Source organism: the organism of the source record quoted next, assembly GCF_019968955.1.
Source record: "MAG: Porospora cf. gigantea A chromosome Unknown PgA_NODE_143_length_33966_cov_348.443, whole genome shotgun sequence".
Taxonomy (NCBI): Eukaryota; Apicomplexa; class Conoidasida; order Eugregarinorida; family Porosporidae; genus Porospora; species Porospora cf. gigantea A.
In genome coordinates, this window is record NW_027151407.1 from 1 (window position 1) to 23,702 (window position 23,702).

Genomic DNA, 23,702 nt, shown 5'->3' on the forward strand with positions numbered 1-23,702 from the left:
CATACGCAAACTTGCCTAGGACAAGTCGTTGCCGAACGAATTGCTTCTAAAAAAATGACCGGCGCTTTTTTTTCCAACCATTGCGGCACTCAAACTAATTACACCACTGCTAAATTAAGATGTTGAAACACAATGATGGCATGATGCCTGAATGCTGGTACTCTGCTGACGAATATGTGAAAGTGCTGTTGTTTGGGGCCACTTTGATTTGACGGAAGTGGGCAACCAACATCCAAGAGACAAATCTTGAGTTTTGTTGTGTAATGATCTCCAAGTGAGTTCGCCGCCGTCGTGAAACACAGGCTTTTCATTGAGTTACAATCTAAGGCTCAACGAATCGGCCAGAATGTTCAGACACTCATGGACAATCAATTCCAGTTCAGGACTGTCGAAACCTTGACGCACGACGTCATACTAGAAGCGTCGAGCGTTCGGACAGCCGAAGCTTGTGGAGAGTTGTGTCGAACATGGACTAGCGCGATACTTGCTTCCGGTGAACTTGACGCACCGCTGTACCGCTGGAGCGTGAGTCCTTGATGAATCAGTTGATTCAGGATGAAAGTGAGGATCCCTCCTTTACCAGGTTCGCATTGGACGTTGGCAACGAGTTTATGAGGCTGGTGGGAGATATTGTCGAAGAAAACGATGTTGAAGAAATTCCGGCTGTTAGTGATGTCAGAAACAACGCAGGGCCTCTGGACCGAGAGCCTCTTTCGTTTCGAGACGTCTTGCTGAGAACTGCTGCCGTGGAGACGCTGATTCTTACGATTGCAGGTCACACGGACTTCAGGGCTGAGATGACGGGGCACCCAGATGAGCCTGGGCCTCACAGAGAATTACACAAACTTTTGTCTCTCTGTCTTCGAGGGGATTCTCAGCTGCATCAAGATATCATCATTCTCGCTTGCTCTTGCGATCCAGCGGAGAAAGGAGTGCGTGTGAAGCGGCTTCTGCTGAATCTTGTCAGACTTCTCAAGCATGATTGGCGCCAGTCACACCTGCTAGAGAGGTCCCGGAACCTGGCCGACATCGTATCGCAATTACCCCAGGACATCAAGCCACTCTCGCTTGACGAGGCGCACCTAGGGGACGGCTGGACCGAGCAGTCACTAGTTGAGGCGCATGACGCCAACTGCGCGACTATGAAGCAAGCGCGGGAACGAATCGACGCGCTCGTCTCGCGTAAGCAGGTGCTGCGGCAGGGCTGTGAGCTGCAGGTGTCGCTGAAGTCAGCATTCGACGGCGGGTTGGCTGAGTTGTTGCAAACGGCAACTGTGGAAATCCAGGCTGTTGAAAGCGACGATGGGTCATTTGTCGCTAAACTGGAGACGGAAATGACTTCGATGATGAAAGCCAAACATGCTGAGATGGCCGAGCTGGCCGCGAAACGCGAGGAGTACAAATCTGAGCTTGAAGTACTTAAGGTGGAAAGAGAAAAGCTCCAAAAGCGGCTATCAGACCTCAACGCTGAGATTTCGTTGGTAATGGAGAGGGAACGCAAGGTTGAACGTCATACCATTGACGAGCAGGAACATTTGGACCTCGCTGTACGCACCTACAAAGCCAACGTTCACAGAGTTCAGTGCCAACGAAACTACTCCCAGCAGCTGAAGAGTGACTTCGAAACCCTCAGTCACATCATATCGCGTGCGGAAAGCAGCCTATCGCGCTCCATGTCGGAAGCAGCTGCCGGCTTTCAAGACGACAGTGAGAAGGCGTCACGAACCGCCCGTGATGAGGTGACCGCGTACATGGAGCGGTTTGTCGTGCCTCACTTCAACGACAGCGTGAAGATGACTAGCAGAGTACACCAGCAATTCCAGGACGTTCAGTCCAGAATATCCGAGGCCCAGGCGTCACTGGAGGCTGCAAAGCTGTCAGGAGATGTTGAGGCACTGAATGCCCAGGCGAAACTCGAGTCATTGGTGTCTTTGCGGGCTCGGCTTAGCGCAGACGTGAGTCGTCTGCTAAAAGATACGGAGGCGCAGTGGGTTGGTATTGGACAGATGGACAACGAGGTCCTATCGCATTTCCCGAGCGAGGCTGGCGTCGTTTTCGAAGCGCCAGAAACGTGCAGGAAAGCCTATGTTGAGCTGCACTCAGAACTGAAGTCCTTTCTGATTGGGTGATTGCGGTTGCGTCGTGCGATTATTACACATTTGTGTAGTAAGTTGTGTCACTGTGTGTCACTATTATTCACCAATTATGGGTTGTCTCAGCCGCCGACGGAGACGCAAAGACATAGAGAATGAAAAGAAGGAGCTAGAGGTGTTTCGACTGCAACAAGAGATGAGCCGCACTATGCACCAGATGCGTCAGATGACCAAACCGCGAAGTCCGCCTCAAAATATGGGGCACCAACCTGCGCAACAACCGGTGTACCAACCTGTGTACCAACCTGTGTACCAACCTGTGTACCATCCGTGCGTGCCTTATGGGGTGCATAAATGTCCCTACGAGTGCAAGAAGGACCGCAGAGAGGACAGCTGCTGTGGGAGGTGCAGACGTTAAGAACCAGAAAGTTTGCTAGTTTTTCCAAGTAAATGTATTTTTCCCACTTTAAAAAGTTCTGCATGCATTCTTCAACTAAGGTTAAAAAAACCAAAAAAGTCGGTAGGTAACAGGTAACACCTGCACAACGGGTAAGGTCAAGAGGCAGGTAACACGCTACGGAAAGGGCCCAAACAAGATGCACAACGGGTAGGGACACTCATAGTCGTTCGTCACTCTTCGTCGGCACTCATCGGACCTAGAAAAATGTATTGACTCCCCCTGTTCAAGTGACCCTTCAGTATGTTCTGGAATCTACTTGACTGGAAGACGTTTCAGCACAGGGTTCTGAATGGTGAATTATGTTTGTTGCAACTAACAGTTGGAAGAGGTTAATGCAAGGAATGTCTACAATTGGGCCATTCTGTAGTCTCATGCGCTGTTCTGTGTTCTCTCCAGCGTCTCGATCCTCTCGAGAAGTCGTTGGGCCTTTTCCTTCTCCTCTTGTAGCTCCAGCTGGACCTGCTTGCTGTCCTCACCCTCCGAGTCAATGACGAGGATAGTATCCTGGCGCTTAGAATGGTGGGAATGGTGGGTCTTGTGGGTCTTGTGAGGAGTTTCCGCCGGAGAGTCTGAGAGAATTCCCATGACGAGGCAGTAGATGCAAAGGAGTAAGAACACTGCCAACACTGGGATGATGATCCCGAGAGCAATTACGTAATCAGACGTCGATGAGCGTGGCGCCACCACATACACAGGCGATGTAGTCATAGCCGGTGCCACGTGCACACAGAAATCAATGAAGCCGTTGTCTGTGCACAGTCACGAGTCAAACACCAGGCCTATTTTCAAAACAGATAGAACGAACTACGTCGTACCATCTAACTGGCGATCTTCAGCAGACATCTGACGCATTGCCAGAGGTGCACTCAGCATAGAACGCAGCTGCCGTTTCAAACTGACGTCGACTGCTGGCATCGATGTGGCTGCCAGCATCTTAACCGCCTCCGGAGGTGGTTCGTGTCCGATTAGCGTCAGCAGCTGGCGAGTTAGGTGTTCGGCTATGCCTTTCACCGTGCCGCACACCTCGGTCTGCTCAATTGCTTCCACTGAGCCCTGTTTTCCATGGAAGGACGCGTCCAGCAGTAGGCAGCTTCCCTGCGTGGCGAGTATACGGCTTAGTGCGCGAAAGAGCGCTGAGAGGCGCACAAGGTGACCTACCAGCGCCTCCGCACCGAGACTCTTTGCGTCCACAGGGGAGCAGAACGAGAGGAATTCCACAAGCATCTGCGTAAGAGGTGGCCGGAAGTCTCACAGTTTTCGCCATGCCTTGGCTCTCGTCCTCCTCGTCGAACTCAGCCGCGTTGACGGCGGACGTGGCGGCGCCAAGGCCTGCTTTGTCGGCGTCGTTTGGCAGGACGGGTTGGAAGAACGTGGGTAGGCGCTGTGGGTTGAGGATGGTGACGTCCTCCCGCAGGCTCCTAGCCACAAGCTTGCGGAACGCCAGTAGAGGGTCGAGTAGGGCAGGGGCGTCGGTAGACTTGCTCTTTAGGAGACCAATTGCGGCGGTAAGCAGTGAATGGAGTTGCCCTGCACCCAAGAGTGTGCTCAGGTACTGCGACATAGCGTCAATCTTCTGGCCTATCTCGGTGTATGAGGACTCAGCACGTGCACGTGCGGTTCTCAGGTGCTCAGCGGTGCGCTGCCACGGGTCTTCGAGGGCACTAACCAGCTGCTGGACGTGCTTGGGTTTTTTTACAGACATGACATACCGGAATAAGGGCGATGAGTGATGTACGGTGAGCTCGTGCAGTGGCGTTGTCGACAGAACTTTCTGGACTGAGTCGAAGGAGCAGCGGTTCTTCCATAGTGACACGGGCAAAGATGCCCGCGGAAGGTTTATTGGCTCAACGAAGACAATAGGCACATCCGCCCTGTGGGCAGGGGTCACTGGGTGGTCCGGTTGGCGTTCAGTCAGTAGTCCTTGCTCCCGAAATGCCTCATGGATGAGGTCGGCCGCGTCATGCAGCTCGCCAGAGGGTACGCGAAGCATGACGGCCTTCGCGTCCAACAGCAGGCGACAAAGAGATCGGCCTTGAGCTGAGCGTAGAAGATCGGGGTAAGTGGCCACAAAGTCAGCAATGCTGCTGGCGAGGGCCCTGACCGTCTCGACAGTAACCGATTCGCTTTTTTGCCGGTGTGCAGTCCAGAATTTGGAGAACTGTCGCTGCAGGCGTCGTTTGAGGGCCTCGCATATCGACCGCAGTAGTTGGAAGTTGTTGGTGGGAAGCTTTTCTGGCTGGGCGATTTCATTGGCCAAGGAAATCAGTTCCAGCAAGGATTCCTCCTGAGGGAGTAGGCTCTTTTCGCCGGTGGATTGTACGAAATCTCGAAGCCACTTGGCTGCAGCCTGGTCAATGAAAGACGCGCTCGTAGATCCAGGTGTAACATTGACTCCCTTGGAGAAAAGTCTCCCTGCCCTCACTAACAAGCCGCTCTCGACGCTAGTCAAGCCGGAATGGGGCACACACCCCATGGCGAGCACACGATCCGCCCACGAGACCTGATCACCCGTCAGAACCGGATAGCTGGATCCCTTTACGGAGTAGATTCGCTGGGCTTCCTGAGAGCTGATCACCTCCCGCATAAAGTCAGCCATGGTTAGCGATCCCTCGGACAGCTTGAGCTGAGCTTCACTGCTGAGAGCCAGCGTTGCGCCAGCCTCCGAGCTCAGCGCGTTCCCCTCCAGCAACAGAGTCGCTGGTTGGACTGGCCCCAATCTGTGGTGCATTCGGACACTCAAGTCCTTGAACGTCAGATATCCCAGAAAGTAGTCTGTCGGCAGGCGCGGTCGGCCTGCACACAACCCACGTATACTCTCGCCAGCCAGCATGAGTAGCTTCCTCTGCTGGTCAAAATCTGGAGTCTCCCATCTAGCACCCCCCTCCATGGCGTTCCCAGCCTGCTTACACCACCAAGAGATGACGCTGATGGTGAATTCCTGGAGCTTGAAAGTCGCCTCCGCGAACATTGCGTCGCTTTCCCTGGAAAAGTCGAATCGGTTCGATACGTAGTTATGGAGTTTCTGAGCCGTCTGGAGCTCGGTGATCTTCGCCTCCATCTGTTTTGTCAGAGGGAGTTCAGCAGCAGAGAGAGCTCGCTGCCGTGATGCTGTGAGGGTTTGGACGTAGTCCGTTACCACTCGGAGTCCGCCTCGACGCAGTCGCTCCCGTAGGGTGGCATCCTCGGGGACACCAAAAGGGGCTGCTCCTTCAAGGCAAAATGCGTCACATCGGCGTTTCAGGTTGACGATGGGCTCGAGTCCAGGGTCATCGCCCGAACTGCGGCGCAGCCGGATGAGCAGCACGTCCACACGGTCTTTCAGCTCGCTTGCTTGCTGAGCCATGTCCCGGTCGGCGAATCCAGTGGACTCCAACGCCTCCAGTGCCGCCTGCAGTACGGAGGTTACGGCTCCGACAACTGGAGATTGAGTGCCTCTCTGCTGCATTTCTCGGACCAAGAAAGTCGACGGGACTGCTGCGGGAACGATATCGCGTTGGCTGTCTGCTAGGATGCGGCGGCAGGAGTCTTGTAGCCACTGGGACCAGTCCAGATAGTCGGGGTCCAAAGAGGGTTGGCTACGATCGAGGCGGATTTCGGCTACGGCCACCACACTGGCAACGGCCATTCGCAGCTTGGCATACCTCCTGCAGACCTCCTCGCCCAGAGCTGCAGGCTCGTAGAGCCTCATGCTTCGTTGTACGGATCTCATGTTGTTCACTACAATGAGGTAGGACTTCAATGTGAACCAACGGCCTCTAGGACACAAGTTGATCTTGTTGTAGTCCGCAATGAAGGATTCCAGCTCGTTCATCGACCGTAGTAGCGCAGTCACATCTGGCGAACCTCTCCACACCTCTGTTGGGGAGCCGATAAAGCTGGAGCTGCTTCCAGTGGGGTCTCTGCGGCCCAACCGATTCGCGCTTGGGCTAGCACGTCTCAGACTGTCTCTGCCGAAGCCCATACTGCCGAGGGTGTCTCGGAAACCATAGCTGCTGCTCAAGGGGTCTCTATTGTAGCCAAAACTGTTTTCCAATGGATCGCCTTCGCGGAATGAGCTGTACCTTGACAGGTTTGAGCGTAGCTGTGACAAATATGACCTACACACTCTAGTGCTTCTTACTGGAGTGTTCGCCCCTTCCAACGGCATTTCCGCCTTCCACGGCGCGGGAGTAGGCCGCACTTGCGGCTTTGTGAAATCAAGTGGGTTTTCCTCGTCGGACTCCACCTTGGTGGGTGACTTTCGGGTCTTGCGGCGGCGAGGAGTCTCTTTCCGGTGCTGTCGCAGCTTCTTTGGGCGTCTCTTATGTTTGCTCTTGGACTTTTTTTGGACACTGACGGTAGACTCCAACCACTGCACCACTGGTTCCGCCGCCGCTGCTGCCGGTCGCAGCGCGAGCGGCTGCGGAACGTAGATAGGTTGTGGTGCAAATTTTACAGGTGCCGGAGCCGCTGGGCTGGGCCTGGTTAGTCGGGTCACGGGTCTGGGCGCGGGCCTACCAACCTGCGGCGCCCTTTGGTACGGTAAAGGAGCGTTTGGTACGCCCTTGGTATGCATATGCGCGCGGGGGAATCTGTCAACATCCAGGGATCCTGGACGCAGATGAAGTGGAACTTCAGTGGCGAGCAACGATAGTGTTTGCCACACCTTTTCTGGTGTTACAGTTGGCGTTGAACGGGAAAGCATAACGAAAATGGCAGATTCAATTGTAGCAACCCAGAGTCAGCTAAGCAAAACCATCACCACCTTTGCAACATCAGAACTCTGCATGGCCTGGAAAGCGAGGGTAGGGGATCACGTCTCGGATGTTCTCGACTCCAGTAATGAACATCACCAGCCTCTCGAAGCCCAGCCCGAACCCCGAGTGCGGAACGGACCCGTAGGTACGCAGATCCCGGTACCACCAAAGCGATTTGGCGTCAACCTCCTTCTCCTTCATCATGGCATCAAGCTTTTCAAGGTCGTTTTCGCGCTCGCTGCCGCCGATAAGCTCGCCAATCTTAGGGACTAGCACGTCCATGGCTTTAACTGTTCGGCCATCGTCATTCGCCTTCATATAGAAGGCCTTGAACTCCTTGGGGTAGTTGTAGACGATGAGAGGTTTCTCATAAACCTTCTCGGTAAGGTAGCGTTCGTGCTCGGAGGCCATATCCATGCCCTCGAACGGCTTCTCAGTGAAGGTGACCTGGCCGCTTTCACTATGTGATATAAGCAACTTCACCGCGTCGAAGTAGGGGAGTCGGGCGAAGTCACTCTGCACCACCTGCTCCAAGCGCGCCTTGAGGCCTATCTCCTCGTTTGAGTTTAGCCAGTCCAGGTCTGCAGCGCAGTGCTTCATTGCCCACTGCACGAGGTACTTGACGAACTTCTCAGCGAGTTCCATGTTGACTTCCAAGTCTGCAAAGGCAACTTCCGGCTCAATCATCCAGAACTCAGCCAAGTGGCGAGACGTATGGCTGTTCTCCGCTCTGAAGGTAGGGCCGAATGTGTAAACGTCGGATAGGGCGCAGCAGTAGTTCTCCACTGCGAGCTGACCGCTAACTGTGAGGAATGCCTTGCGCCCGAAGAAGTCTTTCTTGTAGTCGACCTCGTAGCCCTTATCCTTTACAGTCTTAACATCTGCCATCTTGTTGGACTCGGGCAACGCAGTGGTCACCTGAAACATTTCACCTGCGCCTTCGCAATCCGCGGATGTGATCAACGGTGTGTGGATGTACTGGAAGCCTTGCGTTTGGAAGAATGTGTGAGTCGCCATGGCCATCTGAGATCTGACGCGAGCCACCACACCAATCAAGTACGAACGAGGCCGCAAATGAGCGATCTCACGGAGGAACTCGCGCCCGTGCTTCTTCTTCGCTAGGGGGTACTTGTCTGCTGGACACCGCCCCAGCACCACTGCACTGTGTATAGACGAGTCCGTCACCTTGAGCTCAACCAGCTGACCTTCCGCAGGTGACTTTTCGAGGGTGCCGACAATGCGGAAGGAGGCGCCAGTTCCGCTCTTCACGACGTCCTCATAGTTCTCGCAGCTCTCCTTCGTGACCATCACCTGCAAATTCTTGTGCGAAGATCCGTCGTTGAGAGCCAGGAAGGCGAAGGCCCCCCCGCCTTGCTTTCTGATTGTTTTGGCCCATCCGCAGACAGTAAGGACATCGCCGATTTTAGAGTAGGCATACACTTCGTCCTCGACCAACGCAGCGACTCGGGTTCTTCCATTGCGGAGTTTATCGATTCTGAATTCAGGAACGTCCATTGATTAGAAAAATGCATTTTTGTTGTTGCCCCACAGAGTCAACATCGTCACCAGTGGAATAACTCTCCACTTATCTACCTGTTGGCAAAAATGTTGCTTCCGAACCAGGTCGCCCTCTTAGACATCAGTCACAAAAAAAGTGCAAAATACGTACGTCCTATGCAATCGAGGCCCTCGGAGCGACAGACAGGTCCTCCACCACAGGGGACCTTTCCAGGTGGTGCCTCGGCCCCGCCATCGTACGGACTCGATGGCGCGGAAGCTGGCTCCTTGAATGGCCTCCCGGATTTTCAGTCATCGACGCTCACGAAAAGCGTGACGACTCGGATTGATGCCCGTGCGGCTCCCCGTATTCTGGTGCAACCTGAGGTATCGACGGACCCACTCCGACGGCGCGTGGACTCCAACAAGTTGATGCCGCCTTCAGTAACGTCGCTGTATCACGTCACCGATAGGAACAATGCGCCTTGTAGATACATTCGAAGTTCTCTGGCGCTGCTACCCGCGCACGGGGACACCCTCAAGGCGTCTAATATTCCATTCGGCATTGTCGTGGAGCCGTTTCCGCGGCTGCACCCAGAGGAGCGCCCCTTGCCGGTAGTAGATTTTAGACCTGAGGCACTCCCGGAGCTCGGAGGCGAATCATTCTTCCCTAGGTGTACCAACAAACATTGCGGTGCCTTCATCAGCGGCCAAATAGCATTTCAGAACTCCCGCAAACTGAATTCCCACGTTCCTTGCCACATTTGCCAGGAGGGTTTTCCTGTTCCACCCTTCTACACCGAGGCCCTTCGTCTGCACGACCAGGCTGTCCAGGCTGCGGGCGGAGACCCCCGCTACATCAGGTACGAACTATTTCATGGGGCCATAGATTCCGTTTCGCTGCCGTCGAAGGAACCCAGCGGTTTCGCTCACATGTTCGTGGTGGACACAACGACCACCGGCTTGGTCGGAGGTGGAGCCTTGGCAGTTTTCCACGGGCTGAAGCAGATCGTTAAGACTGTCGATTTCCCGGTACGCATCGCTCTGGCAACATTTGACGCCGCATTCACTTGCTGGGCGGCTGTAAATGGGAAGCCCGCAGCCTACATCATGCCCAACACCACGGATCCGTTTGCAGTAGTGTCAGCAGAGACCGCGCTGTTTAATCTTCCTGCCCAAAGGACGGAGCTGATGGAGGTGTTGGAATTTGTGTCGCAGCACTACAGAGGCGTTATTGAGCGGGTTCAGCAGTCTACGGAGGCCTCCAGTATCTCTGGATGCACTCGAGCTGCCATTCGGGCAGCCACCTCTGTCCTGGGCACGTTACCCTTGCCGGGGGCTGTTGTCACTCTGGTTCTCTCCTCGGAGCAGTCAGCCGACGACACCGACGACAGTTCTCTCGTGTCGGAGTGCATTGTAAATGGTGTCTCCGTGGATTTCATCGTTACGGTCCCTCCTAAATGCAGCGTTGGGCTACCTGCTCTGGCTCACGTGCCACGTCATACCGGCGGGGCCATCCACTACCTCGGGCAGTTTAACATCGAGGTCGACTATGCCGAGCTTGGTCAGCGGATGTTCGAGTCGCTGACAATTCCAAAAGGCCTGAACTGCCTAGTAAAGTTGCGCTGCCCCCCAGGAATTCGCGTCAAGAAGCTACTGTCGCCTATGTCCATGAATAGCCCCTCGGGCTCGGTCGGCAAGGAGGCCAGCGTAGTGCGGTTGCCCCGACTTGACGCCGACTCTGCGCTTGCCTTTGAATTGGAGTACACTGGGGATCTCGAGGACCGGAGGCGGGCAGCCTTCCAGCTGGTGGTGCTGCATAAAGATATCTACGGCCGCAGAGTCCACCGTATCTTGACTCTGACTCTGGAGGTCACCTCCTCACTACAGCAGGTATTTCGTTACACGGATCCTAACTGTGTGTCGTTGCTGCTCACACGCGAGTTCGCTCTCGCCCACGGGTTTGCGGAGGCTGATGACGACACACCTCGGAAAACGTTTGAGAAGAGGGTGGTCGATACTCTTTATGGGTACCGGTTGCATTGTGCAGCCAACTCGAGCAGCGATCAACTGATCCTTCCGGAGTCGCTGAAACACCTGGTGCTTATGATGACTGGCGCTCTCAAAAACCCTGCGTTCCGACATGTTCGGTGTGTAAGCGACGAGGAAGACCGACAAGCAAACTATCTATTCCTGTTGCAGGCGACGCCGCTGCGACTTTCTTTGCGCCTGTATCCTCGACTTTTTCCTCTCTATCGCCTGTATGACCTGGACAAGCACAAGCACGAGCGGCTGGAGTTTATGGGCCTACCTCCCGACGGCGAGGAGGTGGGAGGCCACGTTTGCTTGACGCCGAATCTGCCTACATCCGGCACATCTGTGGTGTCGGATGGCGCCTTCCTGCTCCAGACGGGGCTTGAGTACCTCCTGTACCTCGGCGCTGACCTCCCTCTAGACTTCGTCTCGCAAATCGTAGACCCTCCCCCAAAGGACCTCCCTTTGACCGACCAGACCACTCCTGGGATGCAGGTCAACAGGCATACAGCACTTGGACGTGAGTTTATACTAATGGCTGCTCTGTTGTTCGACTTTCAACTGAATTGTTCCAGAGCGCATTTTGGCGTTTCTAAGCGAAATAAGTCAGCGGAACATCGGTCTGGGTTTTTGTCCTGTACGAGTAGTGGCCCCCAAAGGACGTAATGAGTCACAGTTTATCTGGCATCTTGTCGAAGATCGTCTAGGTTCCGAGTCGGGCTATGCAGATATGCTGTGCGAGGTACATCGACAAGTGTCTGCGCGCCTGAATGGGTAACGCCTCAGGAGAGCTCTCTTCGTCGTTTGTTTTGATTCTTCGTGAACTGTCGGTTACGCTTTCGGCTGATGATCCTATCCTTGTCGAATACCTGGTGAGCAATTCCAGCTGAGGCCTCGGCCTTAGTCACCCGGTTCATGTCCTCTAGTCCTTCCTCTTCCTCATAGTCAGGAACAGCTTGCAGGGTCACGCCAGTTTTCGCCTCGATTGAGTTGACGTTTGAGACGTCTCGTTTGCCGCTAACGAATGTCAGAACCGTTCCTTTGCGCCCAGCTCGACCAGCTCGGCCAGCGCGATGCACATAGTTCTCCACGTCGGTGGAGGTGTCGTAGTTCGCAACCCAGTTCACCATCGGAATGTCCAGCCCGCGAGACGCGAGGTCCGTTGCCAGCAGGATGCGCGTTTTCTCAGATCTGAAACGGTTCAAGCTGGCCGTTCGCTCCCTTTGAGGGATTCCTGAGTGCAGAGCCGAAACCGCAAATCCAAGATACTCAAGAGCTCTGGCTACCCGCGCCACCGTCTCGCACATTGCACAGAAAATGATACCAGAGCTGGTAAGGACCTCTGATTCCTCCTCCTCCTCGTCATCATCGCGACGGTTTGCGGCATCGCCATCCCACGGACGATTCTGCTTCACCACGACACCGTTGAAGAGCGCGTGGTTTTCCATCAGTCTGACAAGGTGGGTCAGTCGAAACTCTGGAGGGACACACAGAAACAAGTGTTGAAGTGTCTCCGCAGGCTTGCAGTCGGCGTTCAGGTCCATCAACGCCGGCACAGCTCCGCCCAGCCTCTCGTGCCAGCTCTTGACGTCATCACTGATGGTAGCCGAAAACCACAGCGTTTGGATGCTCGCTGGCAGAGTAGCGATAATTCCCTCCAGGTCCGAGCTGAAAGTGTCTTCAGTTAATCGGTCCGCTTCGTCGAACACCAAGAAGCGAGCGTTACCAAAGGCTTTCGAGTAAAACTCTTGATCTGCATGAAAAATGCAATTGAGGCGGCCTGGTGTACACACGACCACGTGCGGCCTCCGCCTGAGGCGCTCGTGTTGATTCACCAGGTGCTCTCCACCAATGATCGCCTCGACTCTTAAACTTAACGGTGATCCCAGGGTGCGGAACTGCTCTGCCACTTGCAAAACCAGCTCCCTAACAGGCTCGATCACAACAGCAAATACTCCGTATGGGTCGTCAGAGAGTTTTGATATGATTGGCAGCGCGAACGCGGCCGTCTTGCCGGAGCCAGTGGGGGCGCCGCCAACCACAGGCTTACCCTCCAGAATCTTAGGAATCGCTGCTATCTGTATGGGCGTTGGGGTGTGCATGTTTAGGCTCGAGCAGGTCTTCTGCAACCATCGAGGGAGCAGGTTGAAGGGCATAATCGCTAATTGATCTGCAGTAGATAGCACATTGTAGCTGATTGCAAAGTTCTACTTGTTCTGCTCTACCACAAACAGCACTCAGATCAGGGCCCCATGACACCATAGGGGTTCAGTTCTTTGGTGGTTGCCTCCAATCCCGGTGAGAGGAAATGAGTACGTTCTCGTTGGTGAGTACCCCGTGTCATCTCAGAGTCTTTGAGGTGCAATAGGCCACTACCTCCTTGGCGTAGCGACGGAACTTCTCGTCGCGGTGCATTATGTCGTGGAAAGAGTCGTAGGGTGAGCGTCTCACCTTCTCATGCAGCTTCTTGCTGGCCTTCTGACAGATCAGTTTGAAAGCGGACCTATATTTCTCGTAGTCGCGTGCTCGGAGTGATTGCAGCTCTCGGTGGTCGTACAGCTCCTTCTTCACAAAGTCCACTAGACCGTGAGAGGGATTGCTCGCCTCTCGCCCTTTTGAAGGGTCTCTTTGGGAGTGCCTCTCTTCCACTCGCTGCCGACGGAACTCAGCTACCCGCGCAGAGTGCAGCTCCATACGCCGTGCCACATCTGCCTGTTCGGCCAGGCGACGAGCCGTCGCGTCGCTAGACCGGCTTCCGTGGGCCTCGCCTTGGTCTAGGATGGCCTCAAGAACGGTAGTGGTGCGCCCTGGTATCTTCTCCAGCGTTCCCAGTCGGTCCGGTACAGACTGAGGGCTGGGTTTGGCAACTGGAGCAGGAGTAGGGGTGTACTCCTCCACGCTTCTACGCTCGTCGGCCGAAGATCGAAGCAGCTCTGCCAGCGCTCTGGCCCCGGAAACACGGTCCTCGCGAGACTTGACGGCGTCCTCCAGATAGCGAGTGTTGTGTTCCACCTCCAGACAGAGTAGCCCCTCCTCCAGGTCCAACGGATGCTGCCCCTCTATTTCAGGCTCGGGATCGATTCGTACTCGTTTGCGTGCAGCCTTCTTCGGATTGGGTGGGACTTCAACCGGGAATTCTAAAAACGCGTTCTGTCGCTTGATTACCGCCCTCACCGCGTACACACGACCTTCTTGGGTAGTAAGCGTCTCGCTTTCCACGCAGTTGGGACAGAACCAATGCGCTACGCGCGGGAGCTCTTTGTAGCCCAGACACATCCAGTGGAACGTTCGTTGACATAAGCCGGAGGCGCCGTCGCAGATGAGGATGGTGCTAGGCTCGTGGCCGCTGCCGCATACGTCGCACACGTCATCCTCTGCGGCGAGCTCAACGGTTATGTCATCAGGGGTTTGGTCCTTTTTCTTCGTCGGCAACCAACCTTCTCGGGTGCCACAGACAAACCGCAGTAGAGTCTGCAGAGTATCGTCCTGTGGTGCTTGTTCAGTTTGGCTACATACATGAAGGCACGACACAAGGTTGTAGTTGGCCAGTGCGTGGTAACGTGCCTTGCACTGCGGACAGCTGTTCTCGATGTCAGTCCACTTAGAAATGCAGTCTACGTGGTAGCAGTGGTGGCAGGAACTTATAAGTCCTACCGATCCTAACACCTTGTCGGAGTATATGTCTGCAGCCAGAGAATGTACGTCCTCTATCAACGGCAGGAGACAGGCCTCACAAAGATTCTCCTTTAGCCTGGGTATCCACACGAGAGGTGGGAAGTGCAGTTCTTCCATAACCTCCTTCCGAGGTCGGCGAACCGTCTTAATTGGTTCGCATATACCTAGATTGAACGCCACGCGATCCTCTTCTAGTTCTGAGCAGGGGGACGTAGTCTCAGGACTGCCATCTGATTGTGGCTCGCGGACACGCCGTTTGAGGTTAAGTTTTAACTGCATTGAGTGGATTTGATTTCCCGAATTTTCCACCAATAATGTATTCTCTTCACATAGACGACTCGCTTCGGAGAACTACGGCTGTCCCCTCGAATTGCTCCAACCAACTATCGTTCCCACGGTTGTATTGATACTCCACCGGCACCGAAAATGAGTTGACGACCCCATTGATGCCTCCCCCCAGCACCTGCCTACCCGAGCGTGTCCAGGCCAATGTGCTCATCGAGCACTCGAGGTTGGAAGCGCGGAGCGCGGGCCTGTCTGCGGAACGGGCCAAGTCCCAGACGTCCAGATGTCCAGCGCAGTCACTGGCAGTGAACACCGACGAGTGTGTGGGTGACCAGACCGCATTGAAAATGAAGTCGTTGTACGCTTCTATCACGGCTAGGGGAGTCTTCTCTGCGCTGCGCGGATTCCACACCTTGATGGACCAGTCCATGGAGGTGGAGAGAAGCAACTCGGACTGCACGTCTGGGCTGACAATCTGCGAGTGCAGGGACATCACAGGCGCGTGGTGCTCAAAGCCATCTGCGTGTATTGCCTCAGAGTAACCATGTTTGCTGCTTAAATGTACCTGGTTGCGCCTACTTGGACGATGTTGACGCTTCCAGGATCATGCCATCAGAGGTCCCTAAAAACGCATTGAATGCCCCTGGTAGTGTCATACACGTGCAAGTGAGCTTCTCCTTCTGCGATTTGCTGTGTAAGAACCAGCAGAGCCTCACTTGGGCCGCACTATGTCGATGCATTCCGTCGGCGACGTGAGCATCCCCAGAGCCCAAACGCTCATTCGGCTGTCCGAGTCCACAGACACCAGGTTGTACGCGGACGCAGCGCCGCTGAACTCGATTCCGCAGATGTCGGTCTGGTGGCCCTGCATTGACAGCGCCGTTCTCTGAGTTGGCGTGGAGCCCGTTCGAGTATCCCATAGGAGGATCTGTCCAGCTGTCGTCCCGCCGAAAATAAGGTGAGGGTTGTATGGGTTGACTGCGCAACACGTCACAGGCGCCTGGGCAGTGAATACGTACTCAGGCTTCGCGTTCATGGCCATGTTCCACATCAACACGACACCGTCAGAGTCGTAGGGCGAGGCAATGTCGCGCTCAACGTAGGACGCTAGAAAGTACTCTGGGTACGAAGGGTGCGCCACCACATGTGACACCGGTCTGCCTTTGGACCAGGCGTCGTCTACGTACTGCGTGCCGACCGTCAGGTCCACAGCAGCGTTCAGATCTCCGGTCTCAGAGCCGTATACTCTCACAGGGTCGCCGGCGTGCAGCACCTTGGTGATCAGGGTGGCCGCCTCGTCAAAGAACTCCCCGAATGCTATGCTGCTCAGGTGTTGCTGTCGCTCATCCTCGGTGAGCTCCGCGATCTCCTCCACAGCGGCTGCCACTGGCTCTGGTACCACCGGCAAGGATTTCTCCCTGACGACAGCTTTGGCCTGCCCAAAGCCGTCGTCAGGCGCAACGGGCGTCGGGGCCTCCGCCTGTACAGTTCGGTCCATGGTTGTGACTGACCTGGGAATGATCGACATGGATTCTGAAACTCGGCCCCATGCAGTCGACCCAGCCAGCAGCCGCTTCCTGGTAGGCTCCTTCTGGACCGTCTTTGCCACTTCCAGCTCTCTTACCTTTTGGTCTAGTTTGGACGATACCTGCACTGGTGCCACAGACGCGAGCGCCTCACGGACGAGAGCATCCACGTCCAGGTTGAGGCGGGCTGCATGACCCAGCAGGCAGGTCCTCACGGGAAGCCTTCTGCTCCTTCTGAATCCCCAACTCGGCAAGTCTAGTTCGCGTCTCCTCCAGCTCCCGACGCCTTTGGTCTATCACTTGCCTCAGCGCTTCTGCCTGCGTCAGCCACGCTTACGTCCCTTACTTGCATCGATTTGCCTAATTATACACTCACACATCAGAGACACTCAGCCGTTGACAGCGCTCAAGCACCAACAAAGCGATTTTTCGTCGCGACTCCATTTTGCGGAATACCTATGAGTGTCGTGGACGTAGGGATGTGCTGAGCGGTTGTGTTGAGCAGCTCAGGATGAAACTGATTTCGGCCCCATCTGCCATTAAAGCAGATTAACCCGACTGATGATAGACCCTCGAGTCGGTAAACCTTCCAGTGACGACGTGCAAGCATGCCTAACGGACCTCTATCAGATAACTATGCTGTACGCCTACTGGTGCAACAACAAGCATCTGGACAAGGCGAATTTCGAGGTTACGTTCAGAAAAAATCCCTTTGACGGCACCTTCTGTGTGCTAGCAGGAGTAGACGAGGTCGTACGTCTAGCGAATACCTTTCATTACACCACCGCCCAAATCGACTTCCTCCGACAGCAAATCCCCCAAGCCCCAGACACGTTCTGGATGTACATAGCCCAGCTCGACTGCTCAGAAGTGAAGCTGGTGGGGGTGCTGGAAGGCACGATTGTCTTCGCGAAGGAGCCTGTGCTACAGGTACACGGTCCGTTGGGAGTTTGCCAGCTGCTGGAGACACCGATACTGGCTTTGCTGAACTTCGCCTCTCTGGTGGCGACGAACGCGGCTCGCTTCAGGATCGCTGCGGGTCCCGACAAATCCCTAGTAGAGTTCGGCCTTCGCCGTGCACAAGGCCCCAATGGGGGGCTCTCAAGTTCGAAGTACTCCTACCTTGGGGGCTTCGACGCTACCAGCAATGTTCTGGCCGGTTTCCGTTTCGGCATTCCTGTAGCAGGGACCATGGCTCATTCTTTTGTCACAAGCTTTGAGTCTTTAGAGCAAATTGAAGACCATCGAGTTCAGTACTACAAGATGGACTCGCAATTCATTCCGCTTCTGAAGGACATGCGCCGATTATTCTTCGAGAAGTGTGCGTCAGCGCTGCAGCTTGATGCCAGTCTCCCCAATGAAGGGGAGTTGGCTGCGTTCGCTGCCTTCGCCCTGGAATTTCCCGAGACCTTCTCTGCTCTCGTGGACACATACTCTACAGAGGTGTCCGGAATTCCGAACTTCATCATTGTCATGCTGGCGTTGCGTGAGTATGGATACACCCAGGGTGGCATACGCCTCGACTCCGGAGACCTCTGCTACCTATCGCGACGCGTTAGAAGCATTCTGAAGACTGCCAGTGTAGTTCTAGATTTCCCCGAACTGGCTGTTGCGACGATTACTGCTTCGAACAACATAAATGAAGACGTTCTTTACTCTTTGAGCCAGCAGGGACATGAAATCGACACCTTCGGCATCGGAACGCACCTTGTGACGTGTCAGGCCCAACCTGCCCTGGGGATGGTATACAAGCTATCCGAGCTCAACGGTCGGCCAGTTATGAAGCTGAGTCAGGACATCGATAAGGCGACGATGCCGGGAAACAAAGCACTCTATCGGTTCTTCAACGACGATGATACACCAATTTTGGACCTCGTTCTGAGCGCCTCGGAGACTCCTCCGGAGCCCCGAGAGCGCTTCTTCTGCCAGCACTTGACGGACATGTCAAAGAGATGCTACGCCATTCCCCAGAAGGTTGTACCGCTGCTGGTGACAATATGGGACGGCAAGTTGGCGGACGAATACCTTACCTTTTGGGAGGAAGATCACCATGAGTATCTTAAGGTTGCCCGTCAACGCTGCGCATTCCAACTGCGACGTATGCGACAAGATCATCTACGCCACCTCAACCCCACTCCGTACAAGATAAGCGCTTCGGCGGCATACGCTCAACTGTTCAAGAAGCACTGGGATGACACGAGCCCTGTTGAGACTATCCGTTAAATACGTGTACCTCTGTTTGCGACAACATGACACAGCTCAACTTCTCCGGTCCACAATGGTGCCGCTTCTCTGAGAGCAGACCTTACTCGTCTTCGGAGGCATGCTTGGCAGAGTTTTCGTCTGCAGGTACAATACGCACACATAGCGAAACACCCCACATCCTCCCGCGTGTAGTTTGAATTGCAATCCATACGTTTTGAGATGTGCTCAGGGGTAGTGCCAGTCGATAATATACCCAACGGACCGACACCGATGACGCCGCAGCAGCCTTCGGTGGCGCAAATCCTGCCTTTGGAATTAGCCTCGTGGAATTCGTCAGACCAGACTCTTGTGGCGCCACTGGCTCGAAAACGCCTCCTATCACCAGTGCCCCTTCGGTCCCTGGACGTGATGTCAGCAAAGTTCACTGAAGCGCTACAAAACCGAGGGGTAAGAAGATGCCGTAACGACATGAACATGATGTGTGCACTTCCGACCAAGCCCAAGAGTAAGTTGCCGAGCTGTTTGAAGGTTGCCGCGGAGAGTATTCCCAGAGAGACCTCTCCCGTGCGCAGCTATCGCAATCTGTGCGGACGACGATTTCGTCCTATGCCTATCGGAGCCGCTGTACTGCTTGCTGACTATTCTCCTGGGTATGCGCCACACAGGTGGGAGGACGACTCAAATTCCGACTACTGCCTGACGGTAACTGCAGTGTCGACTGAGAGAGGGTTGAGTAGTCGGTCCGTTGTCTCTGACTTCGTGGAGACGGACACGGACTCCAGTGAGACGTCCATGTCAACGCCGTCGCCCAAGCGAGTGAGATTCCGCCTCCAACCTTCCTGGCACTACTACTCTGCCGACCAGGAACCTGACTTTGAGGGGCCTTGGCATTACTACCGTGTGGCGCGTCGCCCTGAGGACAATAGATTTCAATTTGCTCCCGAGTTCCGCTCTTCACGCAAACGAGTTCGTTGGTAACAGCGAAATTGCTGTTGACACACCAACACTGCACACACTGCACACGTTTCTCATGAATATTAGAGCTGTGCCTGACGAAACCGTAGCGTTGGTCTTCGACTTCCATGGTGATAACTGCACACCAGTAGCTTTCCTCCTGGCAGGAGCTGCAACGCCTGTCGAACCGAAGCTGGACTTCGGTGTGTCCGTAGTGGGGACTCGTGTGAGAATCTCCCTGTCTGCCGTCCCAGAGGGACGAAATCTCGCAGTAGGCCTCTGCGCGGAGAAGGGGACACTCAGTCCCATGGACGCTACGGTGACCTACCTTGCGCTCGACAGTGCCATGGAGTTGGGGAGTCACACCTTAGCAAAACTTGAAAGCAGTAGCTGGTCGAGCTCGGCTGTGCTGGTCGGTACTCTGTCGCAGACGGGGTTCGAATGGCAATTCGCAGAGCAAAATATATCATTCGACTCACGAGCGGAACTGCTGGCAGCCGACATGGCCTCCGATTCAGGCGCCGCCTCTGCTTCAGGCGTCGCCTCTGCTTCAGGTGTCGCCTCTGCTTCAGGCGTCGCCTCTGCTTCAGGCGTCGCCTCTGCTTTAGGCCCTTCGGACACTGCGCTGACGATATCGGATTCCAGCAGTACAGAGACGTCTCAGGCTGCACTCTTTCGACTTCAAGCTGCCCAGGCCTCTCACATCACACTTCTGAAAGCGGCGCTGTTGGAAAGTGCGGACTCCCACAGAGCTAGGTATGATAGTATTTCCAAGCAGCTGTGCCTTACGGAACAGCAACTGCTGGAAGCGCGGCATGCCATAGACGAGCTGCGAGAAGCCAAAGCGCCCAAGCTGAGCGTTGACCGCGAACTCACGACGGAAGAGCAGATTCTTGAAGACGTGGCGGAGATCCAAAGACGCGCGTTCCGGTTACGACAGGACCTGCAAAGGCACAAAGAGAACCCGCAGCAGATGTTAAAGCTCTCAGAGCTCATGCGCTCGCGAAGGGCGCCTTTGAGATCCCTAGAAAACTTCATCAGTGATTTTAGTGCCACATGGAAATAACCCACCTGAAATGAAACGCCCTTAAAAGTAATATCATTTTTAGAACAATGTCAACACCAGAATGCATTCCACAAGGAGAGTCTCCATGTGCGTCTGATGGTAACGAATCCGACACTCATAAACTCGAGTGCTTGCGCATGTGGTCTTTCAGACGCCTACCGCTGCCTGACTTTGATGGATTGAAGAAGTTGAGGGAGCGGCCAGAACCCGAAACACCTCCCACTATGGTGGTAACTCCCCATGGGTCCTCATGGAACTGGCTGCATGGCAAAGGACGTGTGGTGTTTCTTATGCCATGTGATTTTTAATAAAACTCAAAATGAGATACCTGCTCCTCCTCCTTACTGCAAACTGCAGTCGAATCCCCACTATCGAGGAGGGGCCTGTAATCCCGCTGGCGAGTCAGACTGTGTGTGTTTTTCTCGTGAAATGGTTTGATCACCAGGGTCGTCGCCTTCCTACACGAGATGAGGTCTCCGCTCATCTGAACTCCGAGGACCCGACCAGTGCTCGTTCATGGTTCAGCGAGGTCTCTCACACAGAGGTCGAGGTCACTTTCCACGTGCACGAGTGGTTGGCCTCTCCAGCATCAGAAGCCGAAGCATCTGGAGGCGCATTCGGGTTAGGCGCTAGCCTCAACACAGCCGTCATCGTAAGACGTGGGTTTAATGATGACCAGCGCGCTCTGAGGTCGCAGCCACTGGACCTGTCCCCCTGCGGCCAGCGATTTCACGCGGTACTTTTCCACAGCGGTTTTGACGGGTGCTGGTATGGCAAGGACCCTCACGGTACAGCGTGGGTGTCGCGAAGGGCGATAAACAGCCGCGTGGACAGAGTCCATGCGCAGATGACATTCATCTATGAGGAGGTAGGCGGTGCGTCGCTGCAACGCCTTGCCGTGCAGTCGGTGCTCTGGGGCTGGACGCAGCAAATTGCTCGTCGAGGTACCATGATTCACGAGTGGATGCACACCCAAGGATTGACTGACATGTGTGGACCTCGTAGGGATCGGAAGGGGCGCCGATTCAGCGGCTAGATTGGGCCATTTCGACTTGATGTGCCAGAATAAAGGCTGGAAGGGAGACTATATCCATTTCTTCTTCGGGGCGCCTCACCGGGTGATGCTGGGTTTGTCGGGAGTTCGCGTCGTCGACGGGTACACTACGCTCCGGCTTCTTGCGGCCACAGGACCATACCAAGACGTCGTGGCAGAGCTGCCTCTCGATACGGACACACGGCTCCTAGTCGAGTACAGGACAGCTACGGGTCTGGACCAAGGCATTCCCTGTCGGGAGGGCCTTTGCGGCGGAGTCGTGGTGTGGAGGCAGCATCTGCTTCGTGGTCTAACCATTGAGGTCGCGAATGCACTGCAAGGAGCGGCAGGTAGGCTGGGCCATCCGGGTGACGTGGTGGAAGTAGGGCCCTGGAAGATTCGAGTTCAAGATCTGACTCCAGACGAAGCTGTTGTTACCATTACCCAAAATTTCTCCGACTAATGCTATCCGTTGCTGCGCTGCCTTCTCCCCACCATTCATGGCAGATGACGCATTTTCGAAAACTTATTATTAGACTTTCAAACAACACAATGTTGTCTCCCCGAACGCGAAATGTCGTGCAAAGCGAAATCAATGCTGCGTTGATGCTGGCTGGACCGCACTTGGAGCACTCCGTAAGTCACGAGAGTATCAAGGAGCTGGGTGAACTGGTCACGCCCGGAACCAACGTCAAATCCGAGTTCAACTGCATCGTCTACGCCATGACAAACTGCCTGCAGAGGAAGGAGAAAGGCAGCGATGCAATGCGCATATCTAGACTGTACCTCGGCGGTCCCTACGGCCGTCGAACAGCAATCGGATGTTACCGAAAGTCAATGGTCTACGTGTTCTTGCAGCAAAGTCGTTTCGGAATGGACGGTCCCGTAACTCCCAACGGACCCTACAAAGTCGCGGAGACCCTACTGCGCAGGCTTGTTATGCCCGGCTGCGAGGTCACTGTCCACTGCTGGGTGCCTGGACAGGACTTTGTACGAGTGGAGGTCGATGCACACGAGTTTTTGGTAACCTTCGTGCCCTGTCTCGGGCGTAACTGGTCGGAACAGAAGCAATTCGGGATGGCACAGCTGAAGAAGAGTTACGACGCGGGTGGGCTGACGCGTACCTCACCACTTAAGTACGTGCTGGTGGAGTCTGCCTTGAGGCAGTTTAGGGAAATCGGAGCAGAGACTTTCTCCCTTCTTAAGTTCACCCAGTACTGGGCATTTTGTCATCGACTGCCTTTATCTCTGGAGGCTCTCGACGCCCTTACAATTCGGGTGGTAAGAAAAGCTGAGCATGATGGGGCGCAGGGGGGAAACGAGAACTATAAGACTATAGACTGCGTGGACTGCTTCCGCCATGTACTTGAATATCTGGAGACGCCTGCGAACATGTACAACCTAATGCTGGAGGATAGCCCCTTTGACTGGCCGTGGGCACCTGATGATGCCTACCTTGTGCTCGACCTCGAAAATCCCTACCTCAACCTTTCCGACGAGATAACTCCAGCACAATGGACGCACATACAGCAGACGGCGAGTACGTGCATACAGCAGCTGGACGGCAACGATTCTCTTATGGCTCTGCTGACTCCTAAACGGAGATCCAGATCATGCGATAGAATGCTCGTGCCTGCCGCGCTGCTCACAGCTATGGCTGCGCTTCCACTAATCGTGCACTTCGCTGGCGGCCACAACATCAAACTCGCTCGTAGGTTCCTAGCGGCGCGCCCTGCCCTCACCCTTTCTCCAGTTCACGAGCTCCGCCATAAACTGGCGACCCTCGTGCCCGAAGGATTTGCAGACGTCTTGAACTCCATGAAGAGCCGTGCGGTCAGTCTGGACGTTGCTACTCAGTTCCAGTACTGGTTCGCGACGTTACGTCACACTGTGCTTCCCACTCTGCGTCTGTCGGCCACATCGGCGCTTAACGCGCTGCGAGGCGCGGCGAAGTACCTGATGGATCAGGGTCGGCAGTTTCTCGAGAAGCAGGAGCTCCAGGAAGAGTGCGCGAAGATCCTGACCCTGTTGAAGCGCGTGGTATTAGAGGCTGGCGACAAGATCAGTCGGGCTGGTCAAAAGGCTCTGCGGGTAGCTTTTGAAGCGGTTCGAAGCAGATTGGATTCGTATGCATGAAT

The 23,702-nt window shown here is 54.9% G+C and overlaps 13 protein-coding genes across 21 annotated transcripts; 7 read left to right on the top strand and 6 right to left on the bottom strand.

The window, feature by feature from the left end:
• Nucleotides 1-263: 263 nt before the first annotated feature.
• On the top strand, nt 264-2,129 carry KVP18_004931 (uncharacterized protein; the record flags this gene model as incomplete). Of its 2 annotated transcripts, XM_067958027.1 has the most annotated exons (3): nt 264-274; nt 303-525; nt 555-2,129. In XM_067958027.1, the coding sequence occupies 3 exons, from the start codon at nt 264-266 to the stop codon at nt 2,127-2,129; spliced, it is 1,809 nt and encodes a 602-aa protein (XP_067812651.1). The 2 variants fall into 2 exon arrangements, with proteins under 2 accessions (XP_067812651.1, XP_067812650.1); XM_067958026.1 differs by lacking the exons at nt 264-274; nt 303-525 and having other exon boundaries at nt 537-2,129.
• Nucleotides 2,130-2,922: 793 nt separating this feature from the next.
• KVP18_004929 (uncharacterized protein) lies at nt 2,923-3,261 on the bottom strand (the record flags this gene model as incomplete). Of its 2 annotated transcripts, none has more annotated exons than XM_067958021.1 (1): nt 2,923-3,261. In XM_067958021.1, the coding sequence occupies one exon, from the start codon at nt 3,259-3,261 to the stop codon at nt 2,923-2,925; it is 339 nt and encodes a 112-aa protein (XP_067812645.1). The 2 variants fall into 2 exon arrangements, with proteins under 2 accessions (XP_067812645.1, XP_067812646.1); XM_067958022.1 differs by having other exon boundaries at nt 2,923-3,138.
• A 96-nt stretch (nt 3,262-3,357) lies between these two features.
• KVP18_004943 (uncharacterized protein) lies at nt 3,358-7,237 on the bottom strand (the record flags this gene model as incomplete). Its single annotated transcript, XM_067958047.1, has 2 exons — nt 3,358-3,777; nt 3,806-7,237. 2 exons carry the CDS (start codon nt 7,235-7,237, stop codon nt 3,358-3,360), a joined length of 3,852 nt encoding a protein of 1,283 aa, XP_067812671.1.
• A 70-nt stretch (nt 7,238-7,307) lies between these two features.
• On the bottom strand, nt 7,308-8,804 carry KVP18_004934 (uncharacterized protein; the record flags this gene model as incomplete). The annotated part of the gene is made up of 1 exon (XM_067958030.1): nt 7,308-8,804. One exon carries the CDS (start codon nt 8,802-8,804, stop codon nt 7,308-7,310), a length of 1,497 nt encoding a protein of 498 aa, XP_067812654.1.
• A 90-nt stretch (nt 8,805-8,894) lies between these two features.
• On the top strand, nt 8,895-11,486 carry KVP18_004941 (uncharacterized protein; the record flags this gene model as incomplete). Of its 2 annotated transcripts, none has more annotated exons than XM_067958043.1 (1): nt 8,895-11,486. In XM_067958043.1, one exon carries the CDS (start codon nt 8,895-8,897, stop codon nt 11,484-11,486), a length of 2,592 nt encoding a protein of 863 aa, XP_067812667.1. The 2 variants fall into 2 exon arrangements, with proteins under 2 accessions (XP_067812667.1, XP_067812668.1); XM_067958044.1 differs by having other exon boundaries at nt 8,964-11,486.
• Nucleotides 11,487-11,602: 116 nt separating this feature from the next.
• On the bottom strand, nt 11,603-12,976 carry KVP18_004946 (uncharacterized protein; the record flags this gene model as incomplete). Its single annotated transcript, XM_067958050.1, has 1 exon — nt 11,603-12,976. One exon carries the CDS (start codon nt 12,974-12,976, stop codon nt 11,603-11,605), a length of 1,374 nt encoding a protein of 457 aa, XP_067812674.1.
• A 184-nt stretch (nt 12,977-13,160) lies between these two features.
• On the bottom strand, nt 13,161-14,774 carry KVP18_004945 (uncharacterized protein; the record flags this gene model as incomplete). The annotated part of the gene is made up of 1 exon (XM_067958049.1): nt 13,161-14,774. One exon carries the CDS (start codon nt 14,772-14,774, stop codon nt 13,161-13,163), a length of 1,614 nt encoding a protein of 537 aa, XP_067812673.1.
• Nucleotides 14,775-14,820: 46 nt separating this feature from the next.
• KVP18_004936 (uncharacterized protein) lies at nt 14,821-16,658 on the bottom strand (the record flags this gene model as incomplete). Of its 3 annotated transcripts, XM_067958033.1 has the most annotated exons (5): nt 14,821-15,331; nt 15,360-15,470; nt 15,497-16,493; nt 16,522-16,624; nt 16,653-16,658. In XM_067958033.1, the coding sequence occupies 5 exons, from the start codon at nt 16,656-16,658 to the stop codon at nt 14,821-14,823; spliced, it is 1,728 nt and encodes a 575-aa protein (XP_067812657.1). The 3 variants fall into 3 exon arrangements, with proteins under 3 accessions (XP_067812657.1, XP_067812656.1, XP_067812658.1); XM_067958032.1 differs by lacking the exons at nt 15,360-15,470; nt 15,497-16,493; nt 16,522-16,624; nt 16,653-16,658 and having other exon boundaries at nt 14,821-15,273; XM_067958034.1 differs by lacking the exons at nt 14,821-15,331; nt 15,360-15,470; nt 16,522-16,624; nt 16,653-16,658 and having other exon boundaries at nt 15,493-16,308.
• A 209-nt stretch (nt 16,659-16,867) lies between these two features.
• On the top strand, nt 16,868-18,529 carry KVP18_004932 (uncharacterized protein; the record flags this gene model as incomplete). The annotated part of the gene is made up of 1 exon (XM_067958028.1): nt 16,868-18,529. The coding sequence occupies one exon, from the start codon at nt 16,868-16,870 to the stop codon at nt 18,527-18,529; it is 1,662 nt and encodes a 553-aa protein (XP_067812652.1).
• Nucleotides 18,530-18,730: 201 nt separating this feature from the next.
• KVP18_004944 (uncharacterized protein) lies at nt 18,731-19,489 on the top strand (the record flags this gene model as incomplete). Its single annotated transcript, XM_067958048.1, has 1 exon — nt 18,731-19,489. The coding sequence occupies one exon, from the start codon at nt 18,731-18,733 to the stop codon at nt 19,487-19,489; it is 759 nt and encodes a 252-aa protein (XP_067812672.1).
• A 52-nt stretch (nt 19,490-19,541) lies between these two features.
• On the top strand, nt 19,542-20,531 carry KVP18_004935 (uncharacterized protein; the record flags this gene model as incomplete). Its single annotated transcript, XM_067958031.1, has 1 exon — nt 19,542-20,531. One exon carries the CDS (start codon nt 19,542-19,544, stop codon nt 20,529-20,531), a length of 990 nt encoding a protein of 329 aa, XP_067812655.1.
• A 319-nt stretch (nt 20,532-20,850) lies between these two features.
• On the top strand, nt 20,851-22,027 carry KVP18_004939 (uncharacterized protein; the record flags this gene model as incomplete). Of its 3 annotated transcripts, XM_067958039.1 has the most annotated exons (2): nt 20,851-21,532; nt 21,561-22,027. In XM_067958039.1, 2 exons carry the CDS (start codon nt 20,851-20,853, stop codon nt 22,025-22,027), a joined length of 1,149 nt encoding a protein of 382 aa, XP_067812663.1. The 3 variants fall into 3 exon arrangements, with proteins under 3 accessions (XP_067812663.1, XP_067812661.1, XP_067812662.1); XM_067958037.1 differs by having other exon boundaries at nt 20,851-21,567; XM_067958038.1 differs by lacking the exon at nt 20,851-21,532 and having other exon boundaries at nt 21,587-22,027.
• Nucleotides 22,028-22,116: 89 nt separating this feature from the next.
• KVP18_004942 (uncharacterized protein) lies at nt 22,117-23,700 on the top strand (the record flags this gene model as incomplete). Of its 2 annotated transcripts, none has more annotated exons than XM_067958046.1 (1): nt 22,117-23,700. In XM_067958046.1, one exon carries the CDS (start codon nt 22,117-22,119, stop codon nt 23,698-23,700), a length of 1,584 nt encoding a protein of 527 aa, XP_067812670.1. The 2 variants fall into 2 exon arrangements, with proteins under 2 accessions (XP_067812670.1, XP_067812669.1); XM_067958045.1 differs by having other exon boundaries at nt 22,171-23,700.
• Between the last annotated feature and the right edge of the window lie 2 nt (nt 23,701-23,702).